Genomic DNA, 21,531 nt, shown 5'->3' with positions numbered 1-21,531 from the left:
GTGAGATAAACAGAGACTAGTGGGTGAACTCCATTCACTCATATTAGCAGAGAGAGAGAGAAATACTGTGCTATTAACTCATTTAAGTATCTCAATAAAAACTGTCTGTGCTTTCAGGGAGAAAAAAACGGGTCAGCATCTGACTCTGTCTGCGCTCTACATTTTTTCTACCTTCTAATCTGTTAGTCACATACTCTGCCACTATAAAGATTAGTTATTCTATAGAAAAATGGTGTTATAAACACGTTAGAAAAACACATCCATTAAATGCAGGTGACCTATTTCATTAAATGTTTCATGGCAAAATCCACAGCAGTATACAGTTTTGGAAGGTTTTTTCGTGCTTCAGACGTTGCTCAGCAGAGAATGATTTAAATGGCATATCCTTGTAGCACCTGTGAGGAGAGCGTCAGTGAATTAATGTACAAATTCCCACAGGTGTAATCTCTTAAATATGGAAGCAGCATATCAGAGTGCTTTCAAATGCCTTTTTTCCCACACAAGTTTTTATTTTTCTTTCATTTCTGATGTTTTATAGAAGTGTAAAAATTGATGTTTTGACTGTTTGGATAAACTTGCCTCAGTCTGTATTATATTTTATTTTTTACATCACTATCATGAGACGTTGGTTGTTTGAAAGAAGTTGGACTTATTTTTTAATGACTGATGAAAATTTGGTGGTGGGAGAAGTTTTGAAATGGAGCACACCAATAAAAAAATGTTTGATAACAAATGGTCTAAATCAGGGGTCTTAAACTTAAATGAGCTGTAGGTCACTGCTGGCGTTGTCATCTCACTGGAGGGCCACTTTAGTTTAAGTAGTACAAAAAACAAACAAACAAACAGCAAGAAAACACCCACAAATATTTCCAAAAATGTAGCGTTTTGTTTGTTAAATGTTGTATAACAAGACAAAACTGCAAAAGTGAATGCTATTTTTTCTCTCACTCTTAACTGAAACTTTTCATTGGACTACCAAATAAACACATTGGTACTCTCTTTCTGGACAGACACATGGCAGCACTTGTGCTATAATTTTGTTCATTTTTAACAAAATAAAAATGCAGACATAAGTGCACACATTAGTTTTTGACTGCGAGTACAAATAACTGTCTCACTGAAATAACACAGCCAAATCCCTCTCTCTGCTCATATTGCCTTAATATTAAATAATTTTTGGATCTATAAGATCTATAAAAACTTATTTTGACATTGTACTCAACAACAAACAAATACTCCCTAACAAAAAAGTAACTTTAAGGGCCAAATTGCAATATATTTCCTCACATCAATATACAGGCCGCAAGTAGGGGTGACATGGGCCACGAGTGGCCCCCGGGCAGCGAATTTGAGACCCCTGGTCTAAATGTACAGGTGTGATAAAAAGCTTACATCCACTCATCATCATGGGCATAAATGACATTGTAGTTTACAGGATATCTGTACAGGTTTTTAAAATCTAAGAATATTCTAACTGCATCCTTTTTCTGATCTATTGCGTTTCTAAATCCTTCGATCGATGTAATTAATGCCAATCATGCCGAACTGTTTGATCTGAAACTACTGACTCTAAGAGAGTAATTTATGTCTGTTTCATCAATTATTGAACAAATTTTTGAGATTTCTGGAGAACTCTGGAAATTGAGAAACAGGCCTATAATTTGTGAAGTGGTGGCTATCCTCAGTTTTATGCAGCAGCAGAACTTTAACTATTTTCATTTAGTTTGGAAGTACCGTTCTGAATAATCCCGAAATGTATGTTAGTGGTTCTGAAATCCCTTCACTGATCTTCTTGACAGTTTTCATAACAGTAGATGATTTGTATCTACACTTATTTACAGTATCAATGCTTTCGTTTTCCTTCACTCTTGTAAAGAACATTGAGTTAGGATTTCTTCTACCACTCGGGTGCACTAACCTTCTAATTTACATCTGCTAATCAGAATGTTGGTAGTTTGATCCTTCGCTTCTCCAGTCTGCATACAAAAGATTCTTGATACAAGTTATGAATGTTTGATAGAAATCAATAAAGCAGAGGGAAAAAAGCTTGTGTGAATGAGGCATGTGTCATGGTCCGGGTGAGTGCGGGGTTTTTCCACTCTGCTGGGCTCCACCTTCAGGCAGAGACTCCAATCAGCTTTCACACCTGATTCCAATCAAGTCACCAGTATAGAGCTTTGAAGTTGGCGTCATGTCGCAATGCATTGTGGGAGCGTGGCACCATTTTCGGGGTCTACGAATCAAAACAAACACACTGTGTTGGAACGACTCAAAAGAGAATGGACTGTATAGAGATCTAGAGTTCTATTGTTGATCAACAAAGCACAAGAATCAGAATACAATACAAAATACAAAATCAAACCAAAACAAGAGAACTCAAATTACTGGGTCAAACTGACCCAGAACCGTGACAATCACACCCCATTCACACAAGCACTTTTTAAAAACAGTTTAGTGCTTACTGTCTAACATTCATACGCATTCACACTCTGAATGCTTCGGAGAGCAACATGGGGTTAGCATCAAAACAGGAAACAGGATATATGATCCAGCAGAAATGTTGGGCTTTACAAAGGTGACAGGCTAAAGTTTTATGATATAAGCATGCAAAAACAGTACAGAAACAGGAGGAGGACATCTCTATTTACTGTCTGGTCTAATTATTAGTGGTTTACAAAGGATGAGAACTTGTTTAACCATAAACCTCAGCATGGTTCAGTCTGTTAGTGATGGTAAATTCGATTCTTTTTACTGAATCGAGTTTGAATGAGTCACTCACCAAAGTGAATCGGGTTTGAGTCATTTCAGTCACAGAACCAGTTGTCCAGAGAGTGCAAAAAATGTACATTTTCACTCAAACTTAATTTGTTTCTCTTTTCATGTATATCCTACTGCTAAGATGAGTGATTAAAAAAAACCCAACTATTTGTATAGAGCAAAAAGATTAAGACTTCTAAAGGGAACATTTATTTGATTTATTTTCATTTTATTTTAGGCAAGGCAAGTTAGGCAAGTTTATTTGTATAGCACAATTCAACAACAATTTGATTCAAAGTGCTTTACAGAGACATTAGAAACAAAAACAAATAAAAGCATGATTTAAAACTGATTAAAACAAGCAAACAAACAAACAAACTAATTAACAAACAAACAAAACAGTATATAAAATCAAAACAGATAAAATCAGAACAGTAGATAAAATCAGTAGTTAAATGTAAGTTTTGAAATTTAAGCTTAAAGTGTGGATTTGGTGCTTTATTCAAATGCAGCTGAGAACAGGTGAGTCTTCAACCTGGATTTAAATAAACTGAGTGTTTCAGCTGATCTGAGGCTTTCTGGGAGTTTGTTCCAGATATAAGGAGCATAAAAGCTGAATGCAGCTTCTCCGTGTCTGGTTCTGACTCTGGGAACTGATAAAAGACCAGATCCAGATGACCTGAGGGATCTGGAAGGTTCATACTGGGTCAGGAGGTCATTGATGTATTTTGGTCCTAAACCATTCAGAGCTTTATAGACCAGCATCAGAACTTTAAAGTCTATCCTCTGACGGACAGGCAGCCAGTGTAAAGACCTCAGAGCTGGACTGATGTGGTCCACTTTTTTGGTCTTAGTGAGGACTCGAGCAGCAGAGTTCTGAATGAGCTGTAGTTGTCTGACTGATTTTTTAGGTAGACCTGTAAAGATGCTGTTACAGTAATCAAGCCTACTAAAGATGAATGCATGGACTAGTTTTTCCAGGTCCTGTTGAGACATCAGATCTTTTATCCTTGAAATATTCTTGAGGTGATAGTAAGCTGACTTTGTTATTGTCTTAATGTGTTTTTCTAAGTTTAGGTCTGCATCCATCACTACACCCAAATTTCTCGCCTGGTTTGTGGTTTTATTAGTACTTTCCTCAAATGTGTCGAATATGTATTTTCTCATCTAAATGTCTACTGAGCCAGGGGGCGGTAATGTGCCTTAACATTGGTTTCCAACCAGGAAGAAGAAGAAGAAGAAGCTTTTTTTTTTTTTTTTTTTTTAATTTTTTTTTTTTTTTTTAATTTTTTTTTTTATTGAAACAAATTTCCATATACAAAACAAGTCAAGGAAACAGACCAGAATTGTAACAATTTACATTATAAAGATGGTGAAGCAAGTCATCATAACTTTACAGGGAGAAAATAAAAGTTTCTAGAGTAAAGAAATAAGGAACATAGACCTTTTGACACAGGCAAGAAAATTAGAAGAGCAAGTATTTTTTGATTTTACAGTATAGTACAGCAGTTTTTTTGTTCATATTTGAAATAAGCTTAAGTGACTTAAAGTATTGACAAAAGTAATTCAAGAAGACGGTAAACATAGGAGAGGCATTCTTCCACTTACATAAATGAATGAAAAACTTACATAGCACTATTACAAAATTGACAACATCTGAGATTTCAGAATCCAGATTGTCCATAAAGTAAAGAATATCCTTAGATGTGAAGGCAGGTACATTGGAAATTCTGAGTGAAACCCAACAGTGTATTTCAAACCAGAAAGCATTAACATACTGACAAGTGAAAAATAGATGCTCTAGTGTTTCTGGATCGGAAGAACAGAAAGCACAAGAGTCGGCCTCAAAATTAAACCTTTTATGCAGGAATTCTCCAACTGGATAAATGCCTGATATGATTCTGAAGTGTGTTTCTTTCATTTTAGGCGCAAGTGGGTATTTTAAGTAAAAAGAAAATGACTTGTCTTTCAATATGCTATCAAGGTCATGTCTGACATTGACATTGTAGTTGCAGAATACTATTTGCTTAAAGGTATTAGAGATGAACTTATTATTAAATTGTTTGTCCTTTATTGAGGTATTACCTATCGTCAGTGAAGGTAAGCATGTTCTTATTAATGAATACTTTAAAGTATTTACGATAAGATTTAACAACGGTGTGGGTATCGCTTTACAAACCTTATTATAATTATTAAATGAAATCTCTATTTTATACTTATCAATAAATTCTTCATAAGATAGCAAGTTTCCATTTCTATCAAGCAGATCAACAACAAAACATACACCGTTATCATACCAGTCTGATTTAAATAAGGACTTCTTATTGATGACTATAACCCTATTATTCCACAACACAGAATTGTGAGGTGAAAAATTGTGGGTGAAAATTAGTTTCCCAAAATTCAAAGCTTGCTTATAGAAACTAGACAACTTAAGAGGAAGCTTAGATATTTCATAATCACATCTGAGCAAAAAATCTAACCCCCCGACCTTATTAAAGAGTTTGTTTGGAATATGGTACCACATAGATTGAGGACAGGAAATGCAGTCTTTTATCCATCTGAGCCTGAATGCAGCAATAATAGATTCAAAGTCTAAAGCTTTCAAGCCCCCATTTTCATAGTCTTTAACTAATTGTGATTTGCGTATATAATGTGTTTTATTCTTCCAGATAAAGCTGAATATAATAGAATTGGACAGTTTAATCATTTTAGGAGATGTAAAAATTGAATAACAGGGGTATATGAGTCTTGAAAGTCCTTCTGCTTTAGACAGTAAGATACGACCTAATATGGATAAATCACGTGTTAACCAATGATTAAATATTTTTTTAACTACATTTAATCTAGGAGTTATGTTATTATTCTCTCGATCATTAGTATTTTTACTGATTATTAAACCAAGGTATTTTACCTCCTCTTTTACTGGTATATTGTTAATAGTATTTTGATTACAGTTGTGTACAGCTAAGATTTCACATTTTTTAAGGTTTAGTGTTAAGCCGGATGCTTTTGAGAATGAAAGGATTTTATTAATTGCAGTAGAGACCATATTTACATTCCTTAGAAATAAGGCAGTGTCATCAGCAAATTGACTAATTTTAAATTCTTTATCAAGAATGTTTATGCCTTCCAGATCTGAAGAGAGTTTGATATAAATGGCAAGCATTTCTGCTGCAACAATAAACAATAACGGGCTAATAGGGCATCCCTGCCGAATGCCACGATGAATTTTAAAACTATTAGAAAACCCCTGATTGAGTGCAATACTACTTGTTATATCTCTGTACAACATTTTCATTACACTAACAAATCTGGGACCAAAACCCACAGCCTCCAGAGCTTTAAATAAAAAATTATGCTCCAAAGAATCAAAAGCTTTAAAGAAATCAAGAAATAAAAGAAGGCTATCATGAGGAATTAAATGATTGTAATCCAACATATCTAATACTAAACGGGTATGATTATGGATATGACGCCCTTTTATAAAGGCTGACTGTGTCTCATCTATTATTTGAGTTATTCCTGTTTTTAATCTGTTGGCATAGACATGAGCTAATAATTTGTAGTCACAGCAAAGAAGTGTGATAGGTCTCCAGTTATCTAAAAGGATAGGGTCCTTGTTTGGTTTAGGAAGTAAAGAAATTATTCCTCGTTTCATAGTTGGAGATAGCATCTGATCATTTATACATTCATTAAATACCTCTAGTAATAGATCTTTAATGTCATTCCAGAAATATCTGTAAAATTCAATCGTGATTCCGTCGGGACCTGGTGATTTACCATTCGCCATTTGGGAAACAGCAGCATCCAATTCAGCTAAAGTGATTTCAGACTCATTGAGATTTTTAAAGTGTGAGTCAATTTGAGGAATTTTTCCATGGATAGAGCTAAAAAAAGAATTAGTCTCCGAACTGGAATAATTTGTAGTGTAGAGGGCTGAATAGAACTCTGTGATATAGTTGTTTATAGTCTGTTGGTCTTCAGTCAGGGTATTATTAATTTGTAACTTCATTATAGTTTTTTTTGTTTGTCTAGTTTTCTCCAGGTTAAAGAAATAAGAAGAATTCTTTTCCCCCTCCTCAATCCATTTAGCCCTTGAGCGAATGAAGGCACCTTTTGCTTTGTCTATATAAAGTTCATCTAGTTTGTACTGCAACTGGTTTAGTTCTATAGAGTTTTCCTCTGTCAGATGTGATAAATTGCACAATGAACTTATTTGTGCAGTAATTTCAGCCTGTTTCTGTCTCCTTTTATTAGCCATTAATTTTCCTTCTTCACTAGCAATTTTTCTGACATTAAACTTCAACCATTCCCATTTACTAGTAGAAGAAAAATCCTCCATTGCTTTTACCTCTCCTATCAATGATTTAATTTTTATACAAAAAGACGAGCTTCGTAAGAGGTTACTGTTAAACTTCCAGTGAGAATTCTTCGGTTCTGATAATCTATTATCCGGGGAGATTGAAAGTGTTATGGCACAATGGTCAGTAACAGGGGAGTGAAGAATCTTACAGTTGGATGATAGGGGGAAGAGACTACCAGTTATTAAGCAATAATCCAGTCTTGAGCATTGAGAGCGCTCAGAATTATTCCAGGTGTATTGCAGTTTTTCTGGGTTTAAGTTACGCCAGATATCGATTAGGTTGAGGGTGCAGGAGAAATCCATTAATATTTGGTTAAAATGAGAAGAGTTATATTTAGTTGGAACTCTATCCAGTTTTTCATCTGGTACCATATTAAAGTCACCTGCAACAACGACTTTTTCAGTTGAATAGATGATCTTCCATTCTTCTATCATTTTTTTCAAATCAGAAATCAATTTCCTGTTTTTAGCTCTATTGTTGAACCCATAAACATTTACTAAAATGTACTTAGTATCATCCAACTCCATGTTAACCATTAACCAATGACCTTCCTCATCACCTTTATGATCAAGAACTCTTCCATTAAAACGATGTAGAAAAATAGCCACTCCTGCTGAATGAGAGGTACCATGAGATAAATAAATATCACCGCTTCCCCACTGCTTTCTCCAAAATATATGATCATCTTTACTACTGTGTGTCTCTTGAAATAAAAAACAATTCGTGTTAGGCTGTTCCTTACAAAAAAGAAAAATCGCTTTACGCTTTATGTTACTTCTTAAACCTCGAACATTTAAAGAAAATATTGAAAGAACCATTGAATATAGCTTGAAAGTGCTGTAATAACTAGAGTAAGGCAATGGAACATTTTACCTCCTATTAACTAATAGACCCAGTCAAAGTCAGGGACCATTGAGCAAGTTACCGGCTTAAATTTAGTTGAACAGTTATACCTTCTTATCTAGGTCGTTATAAAGTTCTTTCATTCTTTGATTTGACGACCATCGATGACAGCATATCCGTCCTTCAGGAAAGCTTTGAGCCCTCTGCTCCTTGCCTCCTCCACCCTCGGCCACAGACGTTTGCGGGCTTCTCTGTCTTCCTTACAAAAGTCCTCTCTAAACCGAATCTTCATCTCCTTGCAGAGCTTCGCCTCCTTGGACATCTTCCACACTAGGTCTCGAACAGTTCTCATGGCAAACTGTATGACAATCAGCCTGGGTTTGTCACCAACTCGTCCCTTCTGACCCAGCCGGTGCACTGTATCCACTGTGTTGTACAGCTGCTCGGCGTTCGCAGGAATTATCTTGGTCAGAATTCTGATTATTTCTTCTCTCGTGTTCTCCCCCTCCTTCTCAGGAACGCCAGTTAGCAGCAAAGACCATCTCCGTTTGTATCTAGCATGCTCCAGACACATTTCACGAAGAGCCTCGTTCTCTTTTTTCAGCGTCGCCATCTGCGTTTTAATACGTTTCACATCTTCCACCACAGATTTAACAGCTTCCGTATTAGCATCCACGGACTCCTTTACTTTTCTTACAGCGTCGGTGTTTTCTTGCAACTGGAATTCATAATTCTTTAAATGTTCACTTTGGGTGTCAAATTTACATACCAGTTTTTGGATAGCATTGAGGAGAACTGTGTTTGAAACTTCGTTTTGCGTCTGCGATTCGTTAGCCTTCATTTTTTTAGGATTTGGACTTTTAACTGGTGTGTGGTGACGATCAGCTTGCGGTCTGTCTTGTGATAAGTCGTGCTGCTGTTCCATCCATTCAATATCTTCTTCGTCGCACGCCTGTCGAAGAGCCGCTAGGTGGTAGCCATGATCTTTGTTAATGTTAGCCATTTCGCCGCTTCGGAGAAGGTGGCCGAGAATGACGGAGAGAAACACAGGGAGGAAGTTTTTGAGTTTTAGAGATGAAGTATAGAAGAAGAAGAAGCTGTGAGCCATGTCACTACCCGATCCGTACCGGAAACCCAATCGGTACCCCGCATGCGCGAAAGGTTTCTACTTCCGGTCGTAGCGTTTTACGATAGTTATGGGTCAGAGTATCTGTTAAGATGTTAAGAATAACAAGTATATCTTAAAATGTTTGCAGTAATGAAGCGTTTCAGTACAATGTAGACAAAAACGAAAAATAAAAAGAAAGTTACGGATCAGGACTCTCCGATCCTTACTGCGCATGTGTAAAGTCTGACCGTACAAATCGGGTCTACCCGATCTGTACCGCGCATGTGCAGATGTTTTCTTCTTCTTCTGTTCGTTTAATGGCAGTTTACTCCCCAGTGTACGAGGATACCGCCACCTGCTGACCGAGCGAATAAACCCTATTATAAACTGAATTAGCGTCATTACAAACGTGTGTTAAATCTGATTTAGCGATAGTCGAGTGTGTTTATGCTTGTCTGTGAGGAGAGGATTGTTGGAATAGTGATGATGATGTGCGCTATCACTGTCAATTGTCAGTAAACACTTCATCTGGCTGATGAATCTACACGTGAGATATTACAAAGTCTGCATTATTAACTCTGTAATTAGGCGCCATTCTTCTTATTTTACGGCGCTGTTGCTCAATCGGGGGACGCTCTCTGTTGAGGAGAAAAGCATGAATTTCTTTGTATACGGATTATCCATTGTTTAAATGTCCCGGGCAGTCGAAAAGGAGGCAGAGCTGTTGAGAAATGCTAGGAGCTAACTGGGCGCTAACCGCATCATTCAAATATATTGAATGTCGCAATGTTGGCAAAGAGAGGAAGTGACGTAAGATTTGCGCATGCGGGGTACCGATCGGGTTTCCGGTACGGATCGGGTAGTGACAAGCCAGGAGGGAGGGGGTGAGTGAGTGCTGAGCATGAGAAGGTGGGTGAGGGTGCGGGGGGGCTGAGCATTGACTGTAGAAAACATGGACAACGCGACAGCTCCCCGAAAATGAAGCCAAAACGTCTCTATCGCCGTCATAAACCCCGCCTCCTCCATGTTAGCGGATAAGACTGGGGTCAGACTAAAATAAATTTATTCTCTTTTGTTATCAATGGTTCTCATCACGCTGATTTATGTTCAAGGGGTCTCCTCTCCCATAAGTCTGATTCTAATTCCTACCGCGGTGATGTTAAATTGGAGTGAGACGTCATCATAGCAGCTTTGACTGGCAGCTGCAGTCACGGAGAAACTTGCGTATCTCTGTTCGGGAATAGCAGATAGAGCGTAGGCTCTGAGAGGAGGGCCAGCGTTTACGCTACGAAAACACGACCGAGTGTTTTAACCTGACAGCCTGAGGTGTTCTTCAGTAAACTGGACTCCCCGACAGAAGGACCCGAGGCCCTGCTGCACTTTTTCGGTAAGTTAAACGTGTTTGTAAGCTAATCCGTAACTACCGTCCTTAGCTCGGTCCTAAGACCTAGCTAGCTAAGATGAGGACTCGGCTGTCAGGGTTCGTTTAGCTAATCTGTGCAGGTGAATGAATTTACCCTGACTAAAGAAATCAAGAGAAACGCCCCAGGCTGCTCAGTCATTAATTAACGTCACTGTACTTTTATTACAAGTGTTATACTTTAAAAACAGCAGGCTGCACCCTGCTGCAGCTGAATATTAAATATGTGCAAACAACAGCATGTTTTCAGTCTCTTGCCACATCTGTAAAGACAGTAACATTTTTTTTAAAGCTTGTACTTCAGTAACTCCTCATTAATCAGGAACTATGGATTAAAGTACTGTAGTGTACTGCAATACTGAAAAAAATGCAAGAGAAGAACTTCGGATCCTGAGTGTGTGAGGACAGAAGAATCAGCTTTATTTCAATTTTGAGGGATAAAATTTATATTTGAGTTTGATGGTTCTGTTCTCTTTGTGATTACAGGAGCTGCCCTCAGATTCAGACCTCAGCACCACCCAGTGACAGCAGACAGATCATCCAACATGTTCACATGTTAACTGCAAAATGAACTGATGAAAACAATACAAAGGTTAAAGTACCACATGTGCTGTAGTGAAAGCTGCAGCTGTTTTATTGATAAAGTTAAAGACAAAAAACAAAAGGATTAATCACTCATGTAACTGTGTCACTATATATCAGCATTAACAGGACCTCAGTTTGGTGTTTCACAAAGCTGCTGATCTCAGACCTGCACAGCTTCCGTTTTAAACACTTGATGTACTCAGCTGCATGAAGAGCATATGAGATTTTCTCTAAAACAATTAAAATAAAACCTGATGAAGGTCAAAGGTCGTCACTTGTATGTTGAACTACAAACTTGTCATGTGGAATTCTTTCACAGTTTTTTGCAGATAGTGTGTTATTTACCATAAAGTGATTCAGAGTTATTCATACCAAAGTAACCAGAGAGGATCATATGTTTTTAAATATGTAACTTTCTACAGGACTGAATATATTATGTTTATGTAAAAGTCCGGAGCCTCTGGGGAGTATCTGAGTATTTATAACATTACACAAAGCAAAGGTCTCATCACAGTGTTCATGAAATGCTGGGTTTATCCATCTCCTACAGTGGAGTGCTGAAGATTTCCCTGTGAGGGAGCTGCTGGTGAAGATCATGAGTCCTGCTTGATCAATGCGATGAACTTCAGTGTTCCTGGTGTTTCTTAAATGATGCCATCTGTTTCAGGTCCTGGGTACCACCATCTCCCAGGACCTGAAGTGGGAGACCAACATCAACTCCATCCTCAAAAAGACCCAGCAGAGGATGTACTTCCTGAGACAACTGGGGAAGTACAGTCTCCCACAGGAGTTGCTGATCCAGTTCTACACTGCGGTCATTGAGCCTGTCCTGTGCTCCTCCATCACAGTCTGGTATGGTGCAGCCACTAAACAGGACAGGAGCAGAATTCATTCCACCTCATTTCATTTCTGTATTTTATGTATATACGTTTAGATTAGTTATTTATAGTTGGTTTACACAGCGTTTTGTATGTATGTGTATGCATGTGTAATGTGTATATATAGACGTGTGTGTGTGTGTGTGTGTGTGTGTGTGTGTGTGTGTGTGTGTGTGTGTGTGTGTGTGTGTGTGATTTACATTGCTGTGCTTGAGAGCCACCATCTACCGGAACCAAATTCCTTGTATGTGTCTGCACATATACTTGGCCAATAAACACGATTCTGATTCTGATCTGTTTGACCATCACCAGTTAATCTGTAACACCGGCAATATTTATTCCCTTGGTTTGTTGCTGTGTGTGATTGCCAGAAGGTGAGTTCTGATCGCATTATGTTATGTAGGTTAAATGCTCTTGGGTGTATTTGTTCACTTGAGTGTATGCAATTGCTGTTTTTGCAAAGGCACTATTCAAGCTACTAAGCTGTTGTGTTGCGACAACGCCGGTCTCTGCGATTCTTTTGGTCCTGGTAGAGATCACGCTGAGATGTTAACATGTTTCACACAATCCTTTTATTACCCATTATTCTTACAGATGCATCTGGAGATCAGCACACTGCATCCTATGCTAAAGGCTGATCTAAAGAACTCCACAAAACAGTTACAGTTAAAACCTCTGGTCTCCTCCCCCCTACAGTAAACACCCCCACAATGGAAATAGATAAGATAAGATAAAACTTTATTAATCCCTCGGGTGGGTTCCTCTGGGAAATTCTGTTTCCAAAAGCACAGCACCGACAGAAGTTACAGAGTTACAGAATATTATACACACACACACACACACACACACACACACACACACACACACACACACACACACACACATAAATAAAATATACGAAGGGGATAAATAGGAATAAAAATACAAGTAAATTGCACATTTCAAGTATTGAGGTCTATTGCACCATTGACAATAAAAAAAAAACGTATTGCACAAAAATACACTAGTACAGTGGCCAAGGGTGCTGACACCCTGACCCCCATCTCTTTTAAGGTAGTGTCTCTTTTGCCCTTTGTCTGCCCCTCACCCTCAGTAACTCTTGCTTTCTCCCTGGGGGTGGGTGTTGATTGTCCTCCTGTCCTGCACCTCAGTTCTTTGTTCCCATCCCAGGCCCATTTTTCTATTTTGTATTCCCATTAACCGCCATATTGTAATATTACAACCAATCCCCAAATATATTCTCTTTAACTCTGATCTATATTAAGGAATCTACAGGGAGTGCAGAATTATTAGGCAAGTCGTATTTTTGAGGAATAATTTTATTATTGAACAACAACCATGTTCTCAATGAACCCAAAAAACTCATTAATATCAAAGCTGAATGTTTGTGGAAGTAGTTTTTAGTTTTAGCTATTTTAGGGGGATATCTGTGTGTGCAGGTGACTATTACTGTGCATAATTATTAGGCAACTTAACAAAAAACAAATATATATCCATTTCAATTATTTATTTTTCCCAGTGACACCAATATAACATCTCCACATTCACAAATATACATTTCTGACATTCAAAAACAAAAGAAAAACAAATCAGCGACCAATATAGCCACCTTTCTTTGCAAGGACACTCAAAAGCCTGCCATCCATGGATTCTGTCAGTGTTTTGATCTGTTCACCATCAACATTGCGTGCAGCAGCAACCACAGCCTCCCAGACACTGTTCAGAGAGGTGTACTGTTTTCCCTCCTTGTAAATCTCACATTTGATGATGGACCACAGGTTCTCAATGGGGTTCAGATCAGGTGAACAAGGAGGCCATGTCATTAGTTTTTCTTCTTTTATACCCTTTCTTGCCAGCCACGCTGTGGAGTACTTGGACGCGTGTGATGGAGCATTGTCCTGCATGAAAATCATGTTTTTCTTGAAGGATGCAGACTTCTTCCTGTACCACTGCTTGAAGAAGGTGTCTTCCAGAAACTGGCAGTAGGACTGGGAGTTGAGCTTGACTCCATCCTCAACCCGAAAAGGCCCCACAAGCTCATCTTTGATGATACCAGCCCAAACCAGTACTCCACCTCCACCTTGCTGGCGTCTGAGTCGGACTGGAGCTCTCTGCCCTTTACCAATCCAGCCACGGGCCCATCCATCTGGCCCATCAAGACTCACTCTCATTTCATCAGTCCATAAAACCTTAGAAAAACCAGTCTTGAGATATTTCTTGGCCCAGTCTTGACGTTTCAGCTTGTGTGTCTTGTTCAGTGGTGGTCGTCTTTCAGCCTTTCTTACCTTGGCCATGTCTCTGAGTATTGCACACCTTGTGCTTTTGGGCACTCCAGTGATGTTGCAGCTCTGAAATATGGCCAAACTGGTGGCAAGTGGCATCTTGGCAGCTGCACGCTTGACTTTTCTCAGTTGATGGGCAGTTATTTTGCTCCTTGGTTTTTCCACACGCTTCTTGCGACCCTGTTGACTATTTTGAATGAAACGCTTGATTGTTCAATGATCACACTTCAGAAGCTTTGCAATTTTGAGACTGCTGCATCCCTCTGCAAGATATCTCACTATTTTTGACTTTTCTGAGCCTGTCAAGTCCTTCTTTTGACCCATTTTGCCAAAGGAAAGGACGTTGCCTAATAATTATGCACACCTGATATAGGGTGTTGATGTCATTAGACCACACCCCTTCTCATTACAGAGATGCACATCACCTAATATGCGTAATTGGTAGTAGGCTTTCGAGCCTATACAGCTTGGAGTAAGACAACATGCATGTAGAGGATGATGTGGACAAAATACTCATTTGCCTAATATTTCTGCACTGCCTGTATTCTCAACAGTTGTAAACTAGTCCAAACATCTGGCTATGGGGTGCCGGGCCGGCGGCGCGATCGTTGCTTCCTCCCCACGGATGGCTCCGATGGGCCGGGCAAACTTGTGATTTTTTTTCCCCACCACTGAGCGATTAAAACTGACTTTTTGGTTTCTCCACCTGCTGAATCTCACTTTAACCTCTGACTGTGCTCATTTTCCTGTTAAGAGGCAAAGGCACTTTGTACAATAATGGCATTAAAAAAATTGCAATTTAAAAAAAAAATTCCTTCTTTTTCTTTTGACTCAAGTTGAATACGATTAGAATTATTACATTACTATAGCACAAGGTTCAGTTAGCTTTATAAAAAAAAATAGGTGGGAGAAATGTCCTGCAAAGAACTGCTTTTTACTTTTTTTTTACTTTGAGTACATTTCAAAGCCTATACTTAATTACTTTTACTTGAGTAAAAAAGTTGAACCAGTACTTCAACTTTTACTGTAGTAAAGTGTTTTTTAACACTAGTGTCTGTACTTCTGCTTAAGTACAGAATGTCTAGACTTTTGCCACTTTTGACTGGTTCTCACATACCTGTATTTAGCCACGTTCCTGTTAAAAATGATTGTAGAAGTTGTGATCAACTCAACTGTAACAACAGAAAAATATTTTTAAAGGAGTCAGGGTTTCTTTTTATTATTCCTGTCAAACATTTATCACATTTTTATGGAGATGAATGTGTTTGAAAACACTTTAATTTGTTTACTGACTCATATACCAACTACTACACCTGCTGCACCCTCTCACCTCTGATGGTATTTGAGGGAGAGAAACAACTGAAATGAACATAAACTTAAATGCAACATAAGCATCATGTCAGTGGCTGCCTTATCTGTATGTTTAGGATCATTATCCTCCTGCATTGACTGAAACTGAAGGACTGTTTGTTAACTTCGGTGAGAACTCTGACATTTCTAAACTGAAGTTTATTTATATAGAAGAAAGTGTTAACAAGCTTAAACGTTGATGTGAGCAGTAAATAAAGGGTTAAACTATCAGTATCAGTATCGCTCTCAAACTGCTCCTCTTCCTGGAGTGAAGCACAGCCTGATAACCCTCCCTCTTCTTCCTGCTCTTAAACACAGCACCTCCTCTCTGTCCACGTGTTTCCTCGTTCCCTCCCCTTCAGATCTGCACTTTGAAGATGGGTGTAACCAACATGTGGTGACGTGTAAGAGCTGACAGGCTCCATTCACTGCAGAAACACGTGTTGTTGAGATCAGAGCTCAGACTAGTTTCAGTTATAAGGAAGAGAAACTCACACAGTCACTGACACTGAGAGGAGAAATGGCGCAGAAAGGAGTTCAGCTGGATGAAGAAATCTTCTCTTGTTCCATCTGTTTGGATCTACTGAAGGATCCGGTGACTATTCCCTGTGGACACAGCTACTGCATGAACTGTATTAAAGCCCACTTTGATGAAGAGGACAGGAAGGGAATCCACAGCTGCCCTCAGTGCAGGAAGACTTTCACACCGAGGCCTGTCCTGGAGAAAAGCATCATGTTAGCAGAGTTGGTGGAGGAGCTGAAGAAGACTGGACTCCAAGCTGCTCCAGCTAATCTCTGCTATGCTGGACCTGAAGATGTGGCCTGTGATGTCTGCACTGGGAGGAAGCTGAAAGCCATCAAGTCCTGTTTAGTCTGTGTTATCTCGTACTGTGAGAAACACCTCCAACCTCACTATGATGCAGCTCCATTAAAGAAACACAAGCTGGTGGCCCCCTCCAAGAAGCTCCAGGAGAACATCTGCTCTCGTCATGATGAGGTGATGAAGATTTTCTGTCGTACTGATCAGCAGAGTATCTGTTATCTCTGCACAATGGATGAACATAAAGGCCATGAAACAGTCCCAGCTGCAGCAGAAAGGACTGAGAAGCAGAAGGAGCTCGAGGTGAGACGACTAAACATCCAGCAGAGAATCCAGGAGCGAGAGAAAGATGTGAAGCTGCTTCAACAGGAGGTGGAGGCCATCAATGGCTCTGCTGATAAAGCAGTGGAGGACAGTGAGAAGATGTTCACTGAGCTGATCCGTCTCATCCAGAAAAGAAGCTCTGATGTGAAGCAGCAGGTCAGATCCCAGCAGGAAACTGAAGTGAGTCGAGTCAAAGAGCTTCAGGAGAAGCTGGAGCAGGAGATCGCTGAGCTGAAGAGGAAAGACGGCGAGCTGGAGCAGCTCTCACACACAGAGGATCACAACCAGTTTCTACACAACTACCCCTCACTGTCAGCACTCAGTGAGTCTACACACTCATCCAGCATCAATATTCGTCCTCTGAGCTACTTTGAGGATGTGACAGCAGCTGTGTCAGAGACCAGAGATAAACTACAGGACATTCTGAGAGATGAATGGACAAACATCTCACTGACAGTGACTGAAGTGGATGTTTTACTGTCACCACCTGAGCCAAAGACCAGAGCTGGATTCTTAAAACATTCACATGAAATCACACTGGATCCAAACACAGCATACACACATCTGTTATTATCTGAGGGGAACAGAAAAGCAACATTTATGAACCAACAACAATTTTATTTTGATCATCCAGACAGATTCACTGGATGTTATCAGGTTTTGAGTAGACAGACTCTGACTGAATGTTGTTACTGGGAGGTGGAGTGGAGAGGGAGAGGAGTTTGTGTAGCAGTCACATTGAAGAATATCAGCAGAAAAACGGGCCTAAATGAATGTTTTCTTGGATACAATGACAAATCTTGGGCATTACGTTGTGACACAAACAGCTATAAATTTTGGCACAACAAAGTCCCAACTGTCCTCTCAGGTCCTCGGTCCTCCAGAGTAGGAGTGTACCTGGATCACAGAGCAGGTATTCTGTCTTTCTACAGCGTCTCTGAAACCATGACTCTCCTCCACAGAGTCCAGACCACATTCACTCAGCCGCTCTATGCTGGAATTCGGTTTTGTCACTCTGATGGAGACACTGCAGAGTTGATTAAAGTCAAATAGAGAAGACAGGTTCATGTTGATCCCTGACCATTATATGTACTTGTGTAGTTTCTAAATGAGGCTTTACATTTTAGAAGCTGAGAAGTTCAGTGGTCCATTGATGTGTGAAAATAATATTGCACTGATTCAAACTGTACTTACATTTATATACCTTACATCAATATAAATCTGAATTTGTTCTTATGGCTGATAACCATGGCACAACCTCAATTCCAATAAAGTTGAGACATTGTGCCAGATCTGTTTCATCTCAATTCAGAACCAAGAAATTCAAGGTCATCCATGTCTTTATGTCTTTAAGGCATTCCTGCAGTTAATTAATTGTTTTTGCCATCTAGTGCTATGGATAGATAAAGATGGGTTACATCTGCATAGCAATGAAAATATGACATGCCTCCCAATCATACTGCGTAAGGGAAACTATATAATGTAAACAAAGTATAGTTAAACTTTTTAAATATAAAAACAAATTATACGGACCTGTATATTGTGGAGAATAGAAATGTTTATTTGCCCTAAGCTGAGTCCTTTAAATAGTTTAATCTGACTGAATGTGCAGCTGCTGTACAGAGACAGAGTGGGTTAAGTTTGAACAGTTTCTGTTTTAAAAGTTGGAATGTTTGGCTGTACATGGAAATATTTATCGTGCACTCACACAATTTTGACTCTTTCTGCGTGGAAATAGTAGCTTTTGACTTCGTGGTGTTTGAAATGAGGGAAGATACAAAAGTAAAATGTGTAGCAAACATGTGATAGAATTATACAATGGAATGACCATAAAAATCCCAAAACTGACCTTGACCATAAAATTGACAAATGGACTTTAATAATGCATTTCTGTGTTCAGCAAGTCACGATGAACCTGAAATCTGATTAACCCTTTAAGACCTACCATAGAACCAAGTCCGCCAGAGCTTATATTATATTTTTACATGCTGTGGAGCCATTTTTGGGAGCATTTCAAGTTGCTATACATCAATACAACCATTATAGCCCAGATTTTAATAATATGTATTCATTAAGTGCATAGTAATTACATAAATTGCAAAAAAGTGCAATAAACTACAAAAAAATTGAAAATCGTTTTTGATTTTTTAACATATATTTGTAGTTAGAGAAATTTAAGAGTCTTATCCCTCAAAACTGTAAATACAAAAAAGTTGCACAAAATAGTTTCCTACCACAGGAAATTTATTTTGAGTGTCTTCATAGTTTTATTTTTGAAATACACCAATTTTTATACACTGCAGGAAAAACGAAAATAAATATTATACTGCAAATTTGCAAAAAAGCAGCATATGCATCAAAATAAACTATTTCCAGCAGTGCAATATGAGTCCTAAGCATCCCAGAAACGACACAGAAAGTCATAAAGTCAAAGATAACTTTTAAAAAGAGCAGTATAGACCCTGAGGCCCTGATCGCAAAAAAGACTACATTTCCGCGAAAATGACGTCACTTCCGGTTTCGGGCAGGTAATGGCGGAAATGCAAAAGTTCGCGCTGACGTCTATTCCAACGTAGGAAGTGTTTTGAACAGCTGATCAGATCGGTAAAGCGTGTTTCTGGAATATTATGTTTTTGTTCCTGCAAGCGCTTTTTATGCAGTTTTTGCAAAGCTTTATGTGGAAGGAAACCGTGACCTAGGACAAGCTGATGGCATCAGATGTAAGTACAACTCCTCCGGTTTCATATGCAAAAAAAATTTTTGCGCTAGCTTACATGGTTGCAGTGCTACTGGGATTTAAAAATAGTTACGCATAACAGAGCGTTCCCGCTCCGATCGGCTCTAAAGGGTTAATAACACAAGAGATGTGCCTTCACCCTGCTAAAAGGGATGGAGTGGTAGCTCAGCTCAGATTGTCCACATGTTTTGCATTCTGCTATGTTTTCAGGCTGATTAAAGCTTAAATAATAAAGTGCATTGTGTCATTAATCATGGTAATCTGCATCAGAATTTCAGAAATGTGGCTGTCCTGCACCTGGTGAAATCTGTCATCAAATCAGAACATTAACAGTGTATTAAACACATATTACTGTGCATCATGTCATCAGGAATGTTTTTGAAAAGAATTATAAGACACTAGTGATTTTAATGTATTTTAATATATTTAATGTTTTTAATGTATTTAATGTATTTTAATGTGTGCAATGTATGTCTGTAACACATTTCATTTTTTCCCACAAGAATAAACATGTAATTTATGTCTATTTCATTTATCTTTTTTTTTTTTTTACTGGATTATGAATAATGTAAATGAATAATATTCAGGCACCTCATTGAACGGTTTTCTCCCCACATACATACCTAATATGTATATATTAGTATTACTAGTATATTAATATATACCTAATATGGAACAATAAGGACATCTATTATAATGTTTTTATTATCATACAAAGAATTTGTGGACAAATTCAAAATATCCATAAGAATCTGCTGTAGTTTTTGATGCTGTAGCAAAAAGTGTCCTCATATATACACTACCAGCCAAAAGTAGCCACCTTTAGCAGACATAACAGGCGAGCACACTTGTGGCATTCTTTCTACAATAGAAATTAAACATTCTTCAGAAAGTTCTTCCCATATCTGTTGCAAAAGTTCCGATAAATGTGTGGCACTTGTAGGTTGCTTTGCTTTCTCTCTTCTGTCCAGTTCATCCCAAACCTGCTCAGTGGGGTAAGTCTGGATACTGTGCTGGACACTGCATATTTTCAAGCTTACCAACTTGTTCTTTTTTCCTGAAATAGTTCTGGCATAGCTTGGACTTATGTTTTGGTTCAGGGTTCCTCTCACTCTGTACAAGTCATCGACCCTGGATCCAGCAACACAGCCCCAGATCATCACACTTCCTCCTCCATGTTTCACAATTGATGCCACACACTGTGGAACCATCCTTTCACCTTCTTGATGGTGTACAAAGATTCTGCGTGATGAACCGAAGATTTCAATCCCATCTTCCAGTCATCAGTAGTCCACTGGCAGTATTTTATGGTCCAGGATCAACCTCCATTGCTGCAGAACATCTTTAAATTGATAACCCATTTTATGCTCACTGAAAAGGGCATTTTTGTATTATTCTGAAATGTACATTATTTTTCAGTTTTGGGTAACCTCATTGTATTTATTCTTTTAAACAGCAGCTAAAGACTCATTTATTTAGACTGGCTTTTAACTAGAGTTGTGCTGTATGAGCAGTTGTATTGTTTTATATACATCTGTTTTATATTATTGTGAAGCATGCTGTGGTTCTTGTGAAGAGTTTGAAATAAATAAAGTTTTAATTATTGTTATTATTATTATTATTATAACCTTACTTTTTTTAACCTCTGGCAGTTCATCACTTACACTTGTACCTTTTCAATCTTTTCATTGGACTTTAACATTTGACATGAAACTTTAATTGCAATAACTAGAATAATTGGTGTGTTCTAAAACTTTTGAACGGTAGTGAGTACAATTCAATTCAGACAGCAGAGGGAAGTGACTTATCAGGAAGTGAAATAAGAGCAGAAGTTGATGGCGGGAGAGAGGTTGAAGGCTATGATAGAGCTGAATGAAAATCAAACATTAGGCGACAACGGAAAAATAAATAATAAATAAATAAGCCGTTGTGAAATTAAGTCTGTAATGTGGAGGAAAAGGACAGTGAGCGCAGTGTAACCGTGAAAACGAGACACGAGGACGGATTTAAAGCGATCATAAAATCGTCTTAAAACGGACCGTGGTTCAGTGAGTGGAACC

At 38.5% G+C, this 21,531-nt stretch overlaps 1 protein-coding gene across 1 annotated transcript; it reads left to right on the top strand.

The window, feature by feature from the left end:
* Positions 1-15,902: 15,902 nt before the first annotated feature.
* LOC308400897 (tripartite motif-containing protein 16-like) lies at positions 15,903-18,658 on the top strand. The gene has a single exon (XM_080888929.1). The coding sequence runs from the start codon at positions 16,111-16,113 to the stop codon at positions 17,785-17,787; it is 1,677 nt and encodes a 558-aa protein (XP_080745055.1). The 5' UTR covers positions 15,903-16,110; the 3' UTR covers positions 17,788-18,658.
* Positions 18,659-21,531: the final 2,873 nt, after the last annotated feature.

Source organism: Rhamphochromis sp. 'chilingali' (genome assembly GCF_963969265.1).
Source record: "Rhamphochromis sp. 'chilingali' genome assembly, chromosome: 1".
Taxonomy (NCBI): domain Eukaryota; kingdom Metazoa; phylum Chordata; class Actinopteri; order Cichliformes; family Cichlidae; genus Rhamphochromis; species Rhamphochromis sp. 'chilingali'.
Note: the sequence above shows the minus strand (reverse complement) of the source record. Positions and strands in the feature narration are given on the sequence as shown.